Here is a 19217-nt window from a genome sequence, read left to right as displayed (position 1 = left end):
GATCAGTGCTGGGGACTCAATTATTTAGGAACTATATTAATGACTTGGATGGTTATATGTTACACTGACCCTTAAGTGAACATTTCACTCTCCAGAAACCAGCCTAAAATTCCCAGCTTCCAATGGCTTGCTTCCTTTTTTTTCTTTCCTAGCTGGGTACCCTCTAATGCCTGGAACTAATCCTCCAGTAAGCAGCCCATTTGATCGGCACACCATCCACCACCTTCAACATTCACTCCCTCTGCCACCGATGCACAGTGGCAGCAGTGTGTACCATCTGCAGGATGCACTGCAGCAATTCACCCAGGCTCCTTCGACAGCACCTTCCAAACCTGCAACCTCTACCGCAAAGAAGTACAAGGCCAACTGATGCATGGGAGGACCACCACCCACAAACTCCCCTCTAAGCTATGCACCACCCTGACTTCGAACTATCTTACCCTTGCTTCAGTGTCGCTGGGTCAGAATCTTAGAGCTCTCTCCCTAACAGCACTGTGGGTGTTCCTACAACACACGCAGTTCAAGAATGCGGCTCACCACCACCTTCTCGAGGACAATTAGGGATGGGCAATAAATGCATGTTTTGCCAGTGAAGGCTACTCCCATGAACAAATAACTTTTTTTTAAAAGCTGCCTTTATGTTGTAGATCCCTCATTCTAGCCCATGCTAGGCAAATCTTCTAGCCTCTTTTAAATCCTCGCAAACTCTCTTCTCTCAAAGTGTGAGCCCCCACTGACATTCTACTTGGTGAACAATAGAGTCTGTATTTCCTCTGCTTAAGGTGCAGGCCTGGTTGCTTCTATCTCTTCCTCTCTATACCTCTTGGATGGCTGCAAACCACACAAGACTAAACTGCAAAAACTGCTGTCTGTCTGTGATATTCATGGGTTTATAGGGAAGCCTGCAGCCTGATCTCAAAATGGTTTCCTCTGCCCTCTTTCCCATGGCAACATAAAACACATTAGTCTTGTATCTAAGTAGAAATGCTAATTATCTTTGATCCGAATTCCCTTTCAACTTGAAGGTAAATGGATAGCTTACAGCACCACTATTTGCAACTTGATACCCATAATGCCTTTCTGGGGTTTTGGGAAACTCCTGGTCTAATCATTGTAGGCTGAGACTGCGGCCATTGTCTCCAAGCATAAATACTTTGCATCTTCCTCTCAGTAAAACAACCTGAGCCCTCCTTGACCTCTAAGCCTGCATGATTTGATTGTTACTGAGACACTCCAGAACAGGTCACCCGACCCCCTTCATTTACCCTAACTTTAAAACTATACTCCCCAAATATATTATAAACCAAAAGATACAGTCCTAAAATGTAATCTGATAAACGTCAATTCTAACACTTTGTCAAACACACAACTCATGGCATGGAGGCAGAGACAAAGCCATTTTCCAATGTCATAGATTTATTACTCTTCCTTGATTTCCCCACTGGGCGGAGGGCGGGGGAGGGGTGGAGAAAGTGTCAACAGTGCCCCCTACTTAAAATAGGCTTTAGCTGCATTGTGTGGGTCCACTGTTCATCATTCCATGCTGCGGAATGTTGGTGCATTCCTGAGAAAGCTCATCGAAGGAGGAAATGTCTGAGATTATGATGATTAACCAAAAGTGACATGATATGAAATGGTCTGGGCAGAATGTACATTTTGTACTTGTTCATTGTCGGTCATTTATCTGGGGAGAGGTGGTGTGGGGAATGTTCAGATGGCATGTTCCTATAACATTTTGATTTACCAATTCTGGGCAATTGGGCACTCCCATTGTAACTGCTTACAATTACTCCTTGTGGCTATGGCTTGCTTGTTTTACCTGCTGAGTTGCTGGAATAACTAACAATTCGTTCAGCCCCCTTTCATTTTTCTTTCAAGCACTCTTCCTCATCTGAGAGTGCGAGTAGGTGAATTGTGGACAAAGGTTTTCCACTATTTGCATCAAATACTTTGCAGATACACAAGATGCACCAAACTAGCTTTGCTTCTTTAGCTGGCAAGACCCATGAAAATGATTCTAAGATGCTGCCTCGTTCTTTACTTGAGAGCTGCATAATATCTGCCAGCAACTGCACATGTTCATAATTAAATTGCCTTGTTTGGAATTGGTAAGAAGTTGACAGGACTGGGCAGCAATGTGAAATTTGCCTTCAGGCTTCTTTGTGCAAATTAGACTTCAACTTTTTTCCTTTGACAATGGCCTTTTACAATCTCCAAGATTTTGAGGACTGTGTACATATTTTGTGGTGGTGCATTTATAATTTTATCACTTTCTTATTAATTGCAAGTGGATTAAAGATTAGGAAAGGCCATTCAGCACCTAAAGTTTGTCTTTTTTTTTTATCCCCCCCCACCTTGGTTCTCTTCCCACTTTTGATCCATGTTCTTTGATTAATCTCACCATCTGCTTGTTTGAGTTTTGAAAATAGCATTTGACCTAGCACCTCCAGCCCTTTTGGGGAAGTCTGGGGAAAGAGGAGGGAGCTCATTTCCATCGCATTTTGGGTTTTAAACTAAAGTGCTTCTTGATTTTGCTTGCAAATGACCTAACTCTAATTTTGTAAGGAATGCTCCCAAAGGTGATGGCGTAGTGGTTTTGTTGCTGGACTAATAATCCAGAGACCCAGGGTAATGCTCTGGGGACCTGGGTTCAAATCCAGCCACAGCGGATGGTGGACTTTTAATTCCAGATTTTTATTGACTTCAAAGTTTAAGGATGACCACGAAACCATTGTTGTAAAAACCCATCTGGTTTACTAATGCCCTTTAGGGAAGGAATTCTGTCATCCTTACCTGGTTTGGCCTACATGTAACTCCAGACCCACAGCAATATGGTTGACTCTTAAATGCCCTCTGAAATGGCCTAGCAAGCCACTGAGTTGTAACAAGCCACTAAAAAGTCACAAAAAAGGAATGAAACTGGACAGACCACTTAGGCACCGGAAACAACAACAGCAATCTCAGCCCTGTTGACCCTCCTTACTAACATCAGGGGTCTAGTGCCAAAATTGGGAGAGCTGTCTCACAGGCTAGTCAAGCAACAGCCTGACATGGGCATCCTCTCAGAATCATACCTCACAGATAATGTCCCAGACTCATCCATCACCATCCCTGGATATGTCCTGTGTCACCGGCAGGACACACCCAGCAGAGGTGGCGGGACAGTCGTATACAGTTGGGAGGGAGTTGCCCTGGGAGTTCTCAACATCTACTCCAGACCCCATGAATTCTCATGGCATCAGTCAAACATGGGCAAGGAAACCTCATGATGATTACCACGTAGCACCCTCCCTCAGCTGATGAATCAGTGCTCCTCCATGTCGAACATCACTTGGAAGCAGCACTGGGTGCAGAATGTACTCTGGGTGGGGGACTTCAATGTTCATCACCAAGAGTGGCTTGGTAGCACCACTACTGACCAAGCTGCTGAGTCCTAAATGACATAACTGCTAGACTGGGACTGCGGCAGGTGGTGAGGGAACCAACGAGAGGGAAAAACATACTTGACCTGATCCTCACCAACCTGCCTGCTGCGGGTTGTCCATGACAGTATCAGTAGGAGTGACCGCTGCACAGTCCTTGTGGAGATGAAGTCCCACCTTTACGTTGAGGATACCCTCCATGTTGTGTGGCACGACCACTGTGCTACACAGGATAGATTTCAAACAGATCTAGCAACTCAAGGCTGGGCACCCATGAGGTGTTGTGGGCCATCAACAGCAGCAGAATTGCACTCAAACAAAATCTATAACCTCACGACCCAGCATATCCCCCACTCTACAATTACCATCAAACCAGGGGATCAACCTTGGTTCAATGGAGAGTGCAGGAGGGCATGCCAGGAGCAGCACAAGGCATACCTAAAAATGAGGTGTCAACCTGGTGAAGCCATATACACAAGACTACTTGTGTGCCAAACAGCATAAGCAGCAAGTGATAGACAGATAGAGCTAAACGATCCCACAACCAATGGATCTGCAGTCCTGCCACTTCCAGTCATGAATGGTGGTGGACAATTAAACAACTCACTGGGGGAGGTGACTCCACAAATATCCCCATCCTCAATGATGGAGAAGCCCAGCATATCAGTGCAAAAGATAAGGCTGAAGCATTCACAACAATCTTCGGCCAGAAGTGCCGAGTGGATGATCCATCTCGGCCTCCTCCGGAGGTCCCCAGCATCACAGATGCCAGTCTTCAGGCAATTCAGTTCACTCCACGTGATATCAAAAAATGGCTGAAGGCACTGGATACTGCAAAGGCTATGGACCCTGACAACATTCCGGCAATAACACTGAAGACTTGTGCTCCAGAACTTGCCATGCCACTAGCCAAGCTGTTCCAGTACAGCTACAACACTGGCATCTACCCGGCTATGTGGAAGATTGCCCAGGTATGTCCTGTCCACAAAAAGCAGGACAAATCCAACCCGGTCAATTACCGCCCCATCAGTAAAGTAATGTCAGGGGTCATCAACAGTGCTATCAGGCAGCACTTGCTTAGCAATAACCTGCTCACTGATGCCCAGTTTGGGTTCTGCCAGGGCCACTCAGCTCCTGACCTCATTACAGCCTTGGTTCAAACATGGACAAAAGAGCTGAACTGGTGAGGTGAAAGTGACTGCACTTGACACAAGGCAGCATTTGACTGCGAATGGCATCAAGGAGCCCTAGCAAAACTGGAGTCAATGGGAACCAGGGGGATAACTCTCCACTGGCTGGAGTCATACCTAGTACAAAGGAAGATGGTTGTGGTTGTTGGAGGTCAGTCATCTCAGCTCCAGGACGTCGCTGCAGGAGTTCCTCAGGGTAGTGTCCTAGGCCCAACCATCAGCTGCTTCATCAGTGACCTTCCTTCCATCATAAGGTCAGAAGTGGGGATGTTCGCTGATGATTGCACGATGGTCAGCACCATTCACGACTCCTCAGATATTGAAGCAGTTCATGTCCAAATGCAGCGAGACCTGGATAACTTGGGCTGACGAGTGGCAAGTAACATTTGTGCCATACAAGTGTCAGGCAATGACCATCTCCAACAAGAGAGAATCCAACCGTTGCCCCTTGATGTTCAGTGGCATTACTATCACTGAACCCCCCATGATCAACATCGTAGGGGTTACCATTGACCAGAAATTGAACTGGACTAGCTATATAAATACTGTGGCTACAAGAGCAGGTCCGAGGCTAGGGATCGTGCGACAAGTAACTCACCTCCTGACTCCCCAGAGCCTGTCCTCCATCTACAAGGCACAAGTCAGGAATGTGATGGAACACTCCCCACTTGCCTGGATGAGTGCAGCTCCCACAACACTCAAGAAGCTGGACACCGTCCAGGACAAAGCAATCCGCTTGACTGGCGCCACATCCACAAACATTCACTCCCTCCTCCACCGATGCACAGTAGCAGCAGTGTGTATTATCCACAAGATGCACTGCAGGAATTCATCAAGGTTCCTTAGACAGAACCTTCCAAACCCACAACCACTACTTCCTAGAAGGACAAGAGCAGCAGGTAGAAAGGAACCCACAACCACTACTTCCTAGAAGGACAAGAGCAGCAGGTAGAAGTTCCCCTCCAAGTCACTCACCATCCTGACTTGGAAGTATATCACTATTCCTTCACTGTCGCTGGGTCAAAATCCTGGAATTCCCTCCCTAACAGCACTGCCGGTGTACCGACACCACATGGACTGCAGCAGTTCAGGAAGGCAGTTCACCACCACCTTTTCAAGGACAACTAGAGATGGGCAATAAATGCTGGCCCAGCCAGACACACTCACATCTCATGAATGAATTAAGAACAATGCACCTATGTACAGGGCTGCTGAATGTTGGGCTGGTGCATTCATCATTTTATCATGACTTGGACTTGGGTGTAAGGAATACAGTTTTGAAGTTTGCGGATGGTTCAAAAATTGGCAATGTTGTTGACAGCGAGCTGGATGATATTGACAGACTAGTGAATTGGACAGACATGTGGCAGATGCTGTTTAACGCGGCTAAGTGCGAGATGATGCACTTTGAGCAGAACACGTGAAGAGGCAGTACAGTCTGTTTTGAGAAGGGATTGCGTGAACCGAGAACCTGGAGATCATAATCACAAATCTTTGGACATGGCAGGGCAACTTGGCAAGGTGCTTGAAGGAAGTGTGTGGGATGTTTGGATTTCACAAGTCACTGGTTAAGCCTCAACTAGAATACTGTGTACAATTCTGGGTACCACACGTTAGTCGAGAGGTACAGAGGAGGTTTATCATAACCAGGCGATGAGGAGCTGCAGTTGAGAGGAGAAATTGGAAAGGTTGGGACTGTTCTCCTGTGGAGCGGAGAAGATTAAGGGAAGATCACGATAGAGGTATTCAAAATTGACGGAGTTTGGCACAGCAAGTAGGGAGGAACTTTTTCCTTTGGCAAGTGGGTCAGTAGCCAGGGGTCATGTACTTAAAATAATTGGCAAAAGAACTTGAGGGAGAAAGTGAGGAAAAATTATTTCATGGAGTTATATGAAAAGCATTACCTGAGAGTGGTGGAATCTGATTCCCTGGAAATTTTTGAAAGGCAGTTGAACATGTACTTGGAGAGGACTATTTTGTAGGGTTATTGGGGGGGGTGTGTGGGAAAACAATGATGTGTACATTTTACAGCTGTTTCCAAGAGCAGGCACGGCACAACAGGACAAATGCCGTCCTGTGCGGTGGATTCTATAAGATCTTGAAAACGATAAAGGATTTTCATTATATCACCCCCTCAACCCATAAACATTGGGGAATACAACCTGTACTTATAATTTAGCATTGGTACCATTCTGGCAAGTTTGCGTTTTGATTAAACATCATTACGCTCTAGTTTAGGTGAGTGCTGAGTGCACTTGAGGCGATAGATCCTTCCAAAGGGCTGCACCTGTTCTGATAGCTTGGTTTCATGGGTTTATCTGGGTTATGGTATTCAATGTTGGGGGGGGGGGCGGCGGAATAGCCAACGTTACATTGGCATCTGAAGTGACTTCCTCCCATCCCCCCCAAACACGGCTGCCCCAAGGAACTAGTGTGTCGGAGCTACCGGAAAATTCTTGGACTGCATCGCTGGAAGAAAGTCAATTATTTTCTTTTGTTTGACACATCCCAGCGTGCGATGTTGTGCCTAAGTGGACGGAGAAGGTAGGGCTAGAGATGCATAATTTCAAGATACACACTCTCTCAACAGGAGCACTGAAACGAAAAGGGAAACTTCATTTGATTTAAAAAAAAACCCATTGGCATTCATCTTCAACGAAGCAAAACTCCTACATTGCCAGGCCATCCCCATCTTGCTGCAGCTAATTGACACGGGTGAACAGTGCAACGACCAAGGAGGTAGTGGGAAATCTGCAAGCTCTAGTGAGGGATCAGATTGAGAGAGATTGTGAATGTGTCAGATTAAATGTGGAAAATGTTTGACATTCCTCTTGCTCTAAGTTGCTGATTTTTTTTTTCTCTGTTGTTGTTACTTTTGCTCTATCGTCAAGATCATTATTCCTTTGTTTAAAGGGGTTCTCACCAAACCCCCTCTGTCTTGCTGCCTCTTCAGAAGACTTTGTTTTTTTTTTTCCAAAACCGGTACTTGAAGCTATACATGTGGATCTCCTCTCACTGCCCTCACCATTAATTTCCTGCCTGGTGACCAGTTCTCCCTAAATCAGTCTTTACTACAGTCCTATTGGTTCATTTCGTCACAAGTTTCTTTCTCAGAAAAGTCTAATTTTTGTTATTAAATCTTTTGCAGGCAGTGACCAGAAAGGCAATCAAGGTATGGCTATTATCGTTAACTTTGAATCAAAATAAAGCATTTAAAGGGTTAAAGGAAATACGCATTGACAATTTAATGAGGTCACAAGGTGGACGGCCCAAGACTGCTTTGGATTTCTGAATCCATTTGCCGGCAGCTCGCAATTCTGTTTGGCTTGTTGCGATTTGTAAATGGGAGATTTCATAAAAGAAGCAGGGTTGGTGGTGTTCCAATTCACTGGGTCCAAATTACTGTGGCAACATAGATTTTGAAGTGTATGTTGCAGTCTGGAGCTATGAATAGTGATGGTAGAGGCTCCAATGTTCTTCCATCACATGGCAGATTGGGAATCTTTCCCACTCTTACTACCTGCTATTGGAAGGTGTTGAAATGGTTTACAGTTTGGTACTCAACCTGTACCACCTTTAGCCAAGTCCTGGGCTGGGACTTGTACCCAGAGCTTCTGGCTTAGAGGCAGGGGGTGCCACCCACTGTGCCGTAAGACCACCTAAAAGAAGCAGTGCAGCTGCATATTTTAAGCACACTTGATCAGCACCTCAGTGATGGCTAAGGCAGATGGATCGTGGGAAGAAATCATTGCGATCAATGCAAGTCCTCGGGACCTGATTTGTGTAGAAAAGGTAGAGCTTGTGTTCACATCATTGGGCACCCCGAAGTGATTAATCATGCTCTCACCTTGTTCAAGCAGCCATCTGAGACACCCAGTGGAAGAGCAGAGTTAAACTGGAGCAAGAATGGACCATTAAATCCACTGCTTCTCCCTGTGGAGAGAGTTATAATTGTCTCCAAGCTCGCGCGCTCAATTGCTTGTCTGGACCACCTCTTATTTTCATAATTTCCCATAGTGAACAAAAGTCTGATGCGCCCTTTTGTTTCTTTGATACAAAGTATGAGTGTGTGATTGTGCTATCTCCAACAGTGAATCTGCACACTAACTTGTGATTTGCCTCTCCACCTGCCTCTGTCATATCCAACGTGCTGTGTTACCTGCCCCACCAGGCCACATTCATACTGCTTTGTGCCAGGCTATCAGGCTGAAGTCTTGAAATTGAAAATGTGGAGTCACAGCCATGAGTATTGTTCTCTGTTATGCGACATCTTGACTGTATGATGCCTATTTCAGTGTAGATCTGACTGAGAGAACCTGACAGGTTATCTCCTACTGGCTTTCTGGTGCTGCGTACTTAAGTTTGCCGTACCTCAGATAGCCTCGTGTCCAAGTGTTATCACAAGAGGAAAACTGCTGTTGTGCTTACACTTTATACCTTGCTGCCACCTAGTGGGTCATGTACATGAAGGCGTCATCTGTAAAAATGATCAGAGATAATGAAAATAGGCAGGGTCTCTTTAAAGAGAAATAATGTAATTGTGTCTCAAACATTTTTAGGTGCTGGCAATAGTACCATTACTGGTATTATCACAGGTGTGTTGCTGGCTTTGGGCGGTGGAGTGTCCAGTTATGTCCTTTATCAAAAGAAGAAATTGTGTTTCTCTTTGACAGGTAAGCTTGCTTATGATTTACAAATTAATTGTAGGGGGAGGGGGGATTGCTCATTGATTCTTAGAAATTCTGAGGAGTTTGGAACTGCTGTGAGGCTGTATTATTTTAGGAATTTGGAAATGTCACTTAATTGTTAGGGGGTTGGCGGTGGGGTTGGGGGGAGGGGAGGGTGTTCCATGAGTCTTTATCTCTCAGCCACATTTCAGTATGGGTCTGCTTTTGCTATCGAGTAGCTCTGACTGTGTAGTGTTGGTCTGCACTTGGGGATGATTTTTGCTTTGCATCCTCATTACGTTACTTTCCAGGCACCAAGCAGATGGAAGTCAGATACCAGGAGACGCGACTTGCTGGTGTCCACAGGAAATGGACTTTGGTGCTCGTACCCTAGAGTATGAGGATCTCATTAAGGGCAGGCAAAAAACACACTTGGGAGCACCAAGAATTTAAGTACATTTTTTTTTTTCAAAGCAAGTTGAATATTGGTACCAAAGAGGCATTCTAGTTGGAGACCATGAAGGCAGTGGCTATTACACTCCTGTGTCTAGTTTTGGCTGCAAGTCCTCTCCAAAAGGTGTTCCTGCACCAAAAGAGAATGACCTGCACCACCAGATAGTGGGCAGGTTTAGTTACTGTCAGTGGAACATAGTTTTGAGCGTCCATCCAACTGTGTTGGGGTGAGGGGATGGGAGATTCGTCCCTCAGTGTTTTCATCAGCAACACGCAAAATGCTTGGTGGGTTTTTTTTGTATGTGTATGAATGAAATGGAGCTGGGTCAAATTCAAACTCTGCAAATAGTCTTGGTACAGATACATGCTAACTGTGGAGAGGACTCTGTGAAGTGATGCAGTCTTTTCTAGGGTGTTTCACTCGGCTGCTTTCGAGTTTCAGGACAGGCCCTGCTGTTGGATTCTGACTTCCTGTACACTATTAGTGGCGTTGGTGTGAAGCCAAACCATTTCACTCTGTATAAAGCACCCTGAGGGAACCCAGTCTTCACTTTCCAAGGCCATTTCCCACAGCCAGTGCAGATGCATTAGCTAAATAACATTTTTATGGTTATGTGAACATGATTGCGCCCTTGATATGATTGTATTGTAGTGAGACATCAGTACTGAGTGCAGCTAGATCACTGGCAGGAGTCATTGAACCGATGCTGCCTCCACTCATCAGGATCCTTCCTAACCATTCCATCACGCCCAGTAGGGGTGGAGAAATTTAGGTTAGGAACTTTGGTTGGTTTTAAATTGGCTTCGGGATAGAAACAACCTGCTATGTCAGAGTGGTCAGAACATTTATAGAATGCTAGAGCAGGAGACATGAAGTTGCTTGCTTTATGTCATCTGCTTTCAACAACAACAGTCTGAGAATAACAATCCCTGCATTTGTATTACTCCTTCAATATAAGATATCAGAATACTCGATTTTTTTTTTATATAGTGGGAATGTACTTAGCTTAAGGGGAGGACCCACCATCCATAGTTAACTAAAGTTATTAAGGAAAGCATCAAACTTGGAAAGGTACATAACTCCACAAAGATGAGTGGCAGGTCAGATGATTGGTCAGAATATAAAGAATGGCAGAGAATGACTAATAAGTTGGAGTATAAAAAGGAGCTGGCTAGAAATGTAAAAGCAAGAGTTTCTACAGGCATTTAAGAAGGAAAAGAATAAGTAAAGTGAGTGTTGGCCCTCTAGAGAGTGACAATGGGGAGTTAATTGTAGATAATAAGGAAATGGTGGATGAAATGAACAAATATTGTGCATCTGTCTTAACTAATAAATGATACAAAAAACATTCCAGTAATAGCTGTAAATCAGGAGGTGGAAGGGAGAGGGGAACTTGGTGAAATTACAATCACTGGGGAAGCGATACTGAGCAAACTGATGAAGCCTTGGGCTGACAAGTCTCTGGGTCCTGATGGACTTCATCCTAGGGTCTTAATAGAGGTGGCTAATGAGGTAGAAGATGTGTTGGTGTCAATTTTCCAAAACGCACTGGACTCTGGAAACGTTCCATCAGACTGGAAAGCAGCAAATATGACCCTTATATTCAAGAAGGGGTGCGCCGCCTCCGGCCAGGAGTGCGCCGCCACATGGACTTGCAGCGTTACCTCTGTTTCTCTCTCCGCAAATGCTGTCAGTCCTGAGTTTTTCCAGTATTTTCTGTTCTATAAAAGTAAAGATGTTAGGGTTCAGTTATACAGGACATTGGTGAGACCACATCTCGAATACTGTGCGCTGCTTTGGTCGTCTTATTTAAGGAAGGATGTAGATGTGTTGCAGGAGATTCAGAGGAAGTTTACTGGACTGATGTTTGGAATGAGTGGGTTGTCTTATGAGGAAAGGTTGGACAGGCTGGGCTTGCTTCCGCCGGAGTTTAGAAGAATGAGGCATGACTTGTTTGAAGTTTTCAGGATCCTGAATGGTCTTAACTGGAAGGCTGTGGAAAGGATGTTTCATCTCGTGGGTGAGTCCAGAACTAGAGGGAGGGCACTGTTTTTAAAATGAGGGGTTGCCCTTTCAGGACAGATGAGAAGTTTTGTCTGAGGGTTGTGCAACTTTGGAACTCTCAGCTTCTGGAGGTGGGGTGACAGGATATCTTCTAGGCGGAGGTATTTTCCTGTTAGGCAAGGGAATCAAAGGGTATCTGGGTAGATGGGAATGTGGAATTCGAAAGACAAACAGATCAGCCATGATCTTATTGAATGGCAGAGGAAGCCCGAGGGGCCAGACGGCCTACTTCTCATATTTAAGAATAATTTGCATCTGTATTACTCCTTCTTCAATATAAGATATCCCAAAGCATGTTCCAGGAATGTTATTTGACAGCCATGTGAGATGATATTAGGCAAGGTGATCAAACGCTCGGTCAAAGATGTAGGTTTTAAGGAGGAAGGAACAGTAGAAGAGAGGCAGGTTTTATGGAGGGCATCCCAGAGCTCGTGGCCTGGGCAACTGAAGGCGCAGCCACCAATGGTGGAGTTGGAGGAGATTATAGAGATGGTAAGGATGAGGTCATGGAAGGATTTGAAAGTAACGAGCAATTTTAAAATCACGGCATTGCTTAACCGGGAGCCAATGTAGGTCAGCGAGCACAGGGGTAATGGTTGAAAAGGTCTTGGTGTGGGCTAGGACACAGGCAGCGGAGCTTTGAATGACTTTAGGTTCGACTTTGGAGTGTGTAACGCCAGCCAGGAGTGTTGGAAGCGTCAAATCTAGAGAGAATCTAGTTTTCCCCCAAAATGAACCAAGCTCATGGGAAATAAATCAAACTGCTTAAAAACACTCAATTTATCCTGTTTGTATTACCAGGGAACTCGGCTGATCAGAGCACTAAGCAGGAGAATGTTCATGGCCAGCGAGAGGACCCCCAATGTATGTATTCAGTTGCACAGTCAAGTACAACAGTATTTTTGCTTATCAATGTGAAAATGAAATAATACAATTACGTAGAAACCTGATCAATTTAAGTTGATGTCTTTCCAACTTGTTATCTTCATCCTGAGAGTTAGAGCCTAGTCTCCACTTGGTGAAATTCAGAGGCCAACACTGAGATTGAACGTCATAGGATTTCATCCTCACTCCTACTGCTTATGGGTGTCTCTTTTTGGAATTCCAGCCAGTTTGACTCCTATATCTTAAAATTATAAGTCTCACCAAGTGCCCTAACATGAAGCAGTTGAATGCTGAAATATTGAGATAATTAACTGTGTGGTGGCGTGTTACAGCTCGCTCTTGGAGACAGTTGTTGTAGCACCAAGCACTTTTCCATGTTGTAGCCTGGAGCTATGGATGGTGATGGTAGAGACTCCAGCCATGTGATGGAAAGAATGTTGACCAGGAATCTCTCCCGCTCTTACCACCTGTAATTGGTGTGTTGGAAGGTTTTACAGGTTGATACTCTACTGTTTGGCCACGTTATGAACGCACCTTACTTGGCCATCAAGCTCTTGAGTTGAATTTGAACCTAGAGCTACTGACTGAGGCAAGGATCTACTCACTGCCACATGACCCATTAACTGAGTACACGTTAATTTTCCTTCCGCTCCCCCCCCACCACTTTTCTGAAGGAGCAAGCCTATATTTGGATATGTCACCCCAAATTGTCCAAGAAATAACTTTAATTTTAGTGATGACTAATCGCAATTTATTTTTGGAGGATCCAGGGATGGAGACTATAGGATGAAGAAGCTTCACAGTTGAGTTAAAAACCAGAACCGCTGTGTCTCAGCATTGTCCATGCGGTGAAATGCTTTCGCAGTAGGGGTTAAAGGTTCAGCCCACCACCACCACCACTTCTGGCCAACTAGGCATGGTTGATAATTGCTGTTCTTGCCAGTGACACCCACATCCCATGAGATGCGGCCTCAGTTTTTAGTCCAGTCACTAAAGGGACATTCCTGAAGTTGCTGGCCGGCTGCTTGAAATTGATGTGTTGTGTAAACCTTGCAACTTCCCCTCTTTACTCAACCAGGAATCTGCTAAATCAGAAGAGTTTGAAGATTGGGCCAGGAGCCTTCTGCGGTCAACATCAGGGCACTTGGCCAAGAAACCCCGCATTTCCATCTACAAGATTCAGATTAATCTGGTCTTCCTTTGAATATGGAAGATTAAGGGTGATCTAATTGGGGTGGTTAAGATAAAATAAAGGAATTAGTAGGGTAGACTCCCCCTTTGGTGGGGGAGTCCAGAAGGCATAACCTGAAAATTAGAATAAGGTCATTCACTGGTGATATAAGAAGCACTTCTGTACCCTCTGATTGCCTCACTTAACAAAAATCTATACATCTCAAGTTTTCAGTTAGAGTTTTCTAGGTTTCCACTATCATATGTATGAAGAAGTGCTATAAATACTGGGAGCAGTTCTAGATCTCATGTAAATCAGCAATGGCATAAAAGCAGCTAATCAATCAGATCCATCCAGTGTTTACACTATTCAATCCTGCCATTAGCCTTTGCTCTTTCCCCAGAAATGTGACTGTTAATGCCTGATCTTTTAAAGTCAAGATGTATCCAAACATTGTGTGTTTTGGTCTTTTGGTTAGTTCACAGTTAATTTCAATGGCATGAGGAAATATACCATCAAAACATTAAATCGATGTGAAAAATGGTGCAACAGTTGACTGTAATGCTGGCATTTCTGCTCTGCCCTTTTCTGAGCCTAGCAATGTTTGAGACCAGTTCTAACAGATACTGCGATTAGCTGACTGCACAGACCAGGGGCTGGATTTTCTCCTTGACCTATCGGTACTGACCCTGATGTCACAGGATGTGGGGGTCACAACCTGCACCTAGCCCCAACCTCTTTGAGGGTGTAATTTGAATTTCTGGACCTGTGGCCTCAGTTTTTCTGTCTCTCCGCACCCATTCTTGACTTTATTGGGACACAACGATCCACCAGGATTGAGTGGGGCATTCATTCCTAGTTTGTTTTTTTTTGGCATTTCTCAGTTCCACAGTAGCAGTTGCATGTAATAGCTGGGCCGCTGGGCAAATCAGTGGAATTGACTGTTATGTTACCAGCATACTGCTCAGCTATGAAGGGGTGGAAACTCTGATACTCCAGTGAATTGGAATGGATGGAAAAATCATAGCGTAAATCAGAAGCGGAATTTCTATTCCAAAGTATTTAGTGCAAAGCGATTAATCAAATCTTCTTTGTGTTCTGCAGCTTACAGTACTCTTTTGAAAGAACAGCCTGCTGGGAGTAACTAGAAAGCAGCGGAGGGGGGAGAAAAAATAACTGGAAGCAAACGTTTGTCCGACCAGAAACTACCGTGTTCCTTCAGATTTGTTTCTTGTGCACTCGTATCTATAGTGTTCAAATTTGTTTTTGATTTTTAATTGTTTTTCTAATGGCCCTGGATTTAGGAATGTGGATTTATCTTCACCTTCGCTTTCGAATGAGAAACTTGACCCAAACTTTCCGGAGAAGTTACAAAAGTTTCCTTTTTTATACAGAACCAGATGGAAATTTAGAGAGTATCTCCGGCACCACCTTCCCCTTACAGCTGTAAATTAGTTAAATGGGCTTGAGCTTTTTCTAGAAATGTTAAATTGTGAATATAACTGCTTTTTTTTTTTAAATGCTTCACTGTGCTGAAAATATGCATAAGATTGAGGAGCAAATAATGACTTGATTTTAAAAATAAAACATGTTGAGCAAGCCTAAAGTATGCACAGTGGAGTTGTGGATTATAGAAGTTTTAGACCTTAGAATAGTTATAGGTAAAGTTTAGTTTTAAGTAGTTTTGTGACTTGCACAAAAAAAACCTGGTGTTTTTACTGAGTTATCATTGCTGATAAATGTCATTCAGAAAGTTTGTATAGTTTTTCTGTAAGACTTGCAGTGCTGTGCATTTTATGCTCTGGTAATTGAATAGAAATTTGTTGGGGGATTTTTTTAAAAAATAATTATTTTTGTTCTCCTGCTGCCCCCTCTTGGCAGATTTTTCTTATTGACTTGGAGAGGGAGGTGCTGATTGGAGGGAGGGAAGTTTGTGTGTGTGTAGAGGGATCGCCATTAAGTGAATTGGTAGCGTGAGAAGTATGTAATGCATGTCTGTACAGATTTTAAGTTCCGTTTCTTTCTTTTCCTACCCCATTACCTCCATTCCTGACCTGCAGAATTCAAATTTCAACGGTAATTCAGAAAATGTTAACTCCATTAAATTAAATCTGTGTGTCAGCAGACTTTATTTTGCACAGAGTTGATATAGTTGTGTGATGCACTCCCAAGTAACAGCATATACTGAGTTTCAAAATAAAGGTGGCAAAATGCTATTTTTATTTCAACCTGCAGAAGGGAGGGTGTGTGTTTTTCATATTATGGAAAGTATCAATTGCTTGATCTTTAAATTTGGAATACACAAAAATTTCATTTCCAATCCTAACTCATTCAGAAATTTCAAAATCCCAGGGCAATGTGCCCCCATGACAGCTTGTGGTGCTGCAGGTAGCCATACATCACTTTTAGGGTATTTTTGAGTTTTGGTGCTGTTTTTCGCTCCATTATTGGTGTCAGTCAGGTTCAGCTAATTGCAAGGAAGCTGCATTGGTTTGGGGGGGGTGGGGGTGGATGTGGTGTCTCTTTGGCATCAAGATGGTTCACGATAACATGGGTGTCAATGGAACTTGGTAACCCACTCAATCCATCCTCTGGCAGATTCTGGCTGTGATACGCCAGGGTTTTGGTCACTAAATGGAAATTGGGTTGGTGGTGGACCTGGCCCCCCAGCATTAACACCCTGCCTGCCATCCATTGCTTTGGCTTTTGTAGCTAGGACTGCGTGCTCTGTGAAGCCTAGGAGAGCACTCTGCTGGTCGGCTGTGGTTTCGGGCCATTAAGTTCCAAAGGGCATCCCTATTAACAACTGGGTGTCACGAAACTCTTGAGTCCAGACTCTCCCGAGATTCTTCACTTCAACGAGAAAATTGAAACTGCCATCTGGAATTTCTTGGCTTGGAGACTCTCAAAAGCACAATGATAGCATGTGAAATAACCGGATAATTCCAAGAAATCTTTAGATCTTGTACAGTCCCTTAAAGTCCAAGGAAAGCCCATGTAGGAAGATCACAGAAGCTGAAATACCACATAGCCCTTATTGGTGGAAATATTGCTCTGTACTCCTGGTTTTCACTAGAAAAAGTGTAGGATCTTTCCCCCAGTGATTGCCTCACTTAAAAACAATTAAACTCAATCTCATTAAAAATACAAATTTGACAAATGATGTATTTTTAAAAATGGAGCAGTCTCATTTGAATGGGAGCTTGTTCCTTCAACTAACTATGATTGGCTGAGAGAGTTGGTGGGTGGGGTTGTTGAGGGAGGAACCAGATCAGGAGAGACTGTTTTGCATTGCTTTACATCAAATATGGAACTGTAATAATAAAACAAATGTTACTATTTGCATATGTGTAACTTTGCTATAGTGTGTGATTAAACAACTCACTGTTTGTGAACCAAATTATTTAGTCTCTGCTTCAGATACTTCATAAACATTATTGCAGGACAATCCATGTTTTGGACACATTCCCAAGGTTTTCAACATTTTGCAGCAATCTTTTTCCCTGGATTTTATTTTAAGTAGCGTCACCATCCAGTGAAAATAATTTTCTTTTATTTATAAACATGGGTATACACAATGAGACAATGGCATTGTGGTAATGCCACTGAACTAGTTATCCAGAGGCCTAGGCTAATACACACCATGGCAGCTGGTGGAATTTAAATTCAATTAACAAAACTGGAGTATAAAGTTAGTCTCAGTAATAGTGACCATGACAACTATCATCAATTGTTGTAAAAACCCAGCTAGTTCACTAATCCCCATTTTAGAGAAGGAAATCTGCCATCCTTACCTGGTCTGGCCTACATGTGACTCCAGTCTTACAGTAATGTGGTTAACTCTTAACTGCCCTTTGAAATGGCCTAGTTGACTTACTCAGTTCAAGGGCAATTGGGGATGGGCAACAAATGCTGGTCTTGCAAGTGATGCCCACATACCATAAAAGAATAAAGGGAGGGCAGGGGTCGGGGGGGGTGCGGTGGTAAAAAACCTCCTTTATCCTTTAAAAATCCAGGCCATATATCTGGAATGAATGTATTGATCCTGTGGGTTGTCACCTGTCAATATCCAACATTCTCTTAAATGGATCATTATCACGTTGGCAGGCTGCAACTAGTAAAAATCAATGCTTGGGCCACAGCTGTTCACAATCTATATCAATGATTTGGCTGTGGGGACTAAATATAATATTTCTAAGTTTGTGGATGACAGAACCCCACCTAGTTTTGTGAGGAGGCTTCAAAGGGATATGGACAGGGTTAATGGGCAAGAACATGGCAGATGGAATATAATGTGGATAAGTGTGAAGTTATCCACTTTGGTAGGAGGAATGGAGGTGCAGACTATTTCTTAACTGGTGAGAAACTGGAGTGTTGATGTCCAAAGGGACCTGGGTGCCCTTGTTCATAAGTCACTGAATGCTAACATGCAAGTGCAGCAAGCAATTAGGAAGGCAAATGGTATTTTGGCCTATATCACAGAGAGGATTTGAGTACGGGAGTAAAGATGTCTTGCTTCAATTGCATAGAACCTTAGTGAGACCACACCTGGAGTATCGTGTGCAGTTTTGGTCTCCTTACCCAAGGAAAAATATACTTGCCATAGATGGAGTGCAACAAAGGTTCACCAGACTGATTCCTGGGTTGGTGGGACTGGCCTATGAGAGATTGAGGAGAGTAGGCCGGTATTCTCTAGAATTCAGAGGAATGGGAGATGATCTCCTTGAAACTTTATAAAATTCTTAAAAGGGTTAGATGGGGTAGATACAAAAAGGGGGTTTCCCTTGGATGGGGGTGTGGTCTAGAACTAAGGGGCACTCTTAATGTAAGGGGCAAGCTCAGGAATTTTTTGACTGGGGGAGGGAATCTTTGGAATTCTCTACCCCAAAGGACTCTGGAAGCTCAGTCATTTCAGCATGTTTGGGACTCAGATTTTTAGATAGTAATGATACCAAAGGGTATGGGAATAGCGTGGGAAAGTGATATTTGTAGTAGAGCCATGATCTAGATGAATGGCAGAGCAGGCTCTGGGTTGAATTGCCTACCCTTCCTATTCGACGAATGTCACTTTTACATTAACACTCCCTTTTGCCTTCCAATCCATTAATAATATCCATTATTACAAATTTTAATCTGCTGTAATACCCTGGGTTCAGTGGCATCACTTATTCCCTTAAATGGCCTGAGCATCTTTTATGGGAATTTTTTTGTGTTGCCCTGTATCTGCTCTTATAGTAGCATAACCTGTGTGTGCAATAATATCATGCTTGGATGCTACTGACAACATATGTGGTTCCATTGCATGCTTAATAAGATCAGAAGAAATAGCAGCAGGACAGGCCATTTTGGACCCTTGAGCCTGCT

The 19217-nt window shown here is 43.8% G+C and overlaps 1 protein-coding gene across 2 annotated transcripts in view; it reads left to right on the top strand.

Moving 5' to 3' along the window:
* Positions 1–17253, top strand: part of cd99 (CD99 molecule) — a 64812-nt gene extending 47559 nt beyond the window's left edge. For both annotated transcript variants that reach the window (XM_078545086.1, XM_078545087.1), the window contains 4 exons: positions 7761–7784; positions 9172–9285; positions 12599–12661; positions 14958–17253. In XM_078545086.1, the coding sequence (XP_078401212.1) occupies positions 7761–7784; positions 9172–9285; positions 12599–12661; positions 14958–15001 (245 nt within the window). In that variant the 3' untranslated portion in view covers positions 15002–17253. The remainder of the gene's footprint in view (positions 1–7760; positions 7785–9171; positions 9286–12598; positions 12662–14957) is intronic.
* The last annotated feature ends 1964 nt before the right edge of the window (positions 17254–19217 follow it).

Source organism: Cetorhinus maximus, chromosome 7, assembly GCF_964194155.1.
Source record: "Cetorhinus maximus chromosome 7, sCetMax3.hap1.1, whole genome shotgun sequence".
In the NCBI taxonomy this organism is placed as follows: Eukaryota; Metazoa; Chordata; class Chondrichthyes; order Lamniformes; family Cetorhinidae; genus Cetorhinus; species Cetorhinus maximus.
This window is presented reverse-complemented; position numbering and strand designations above follow the sequence as displayed.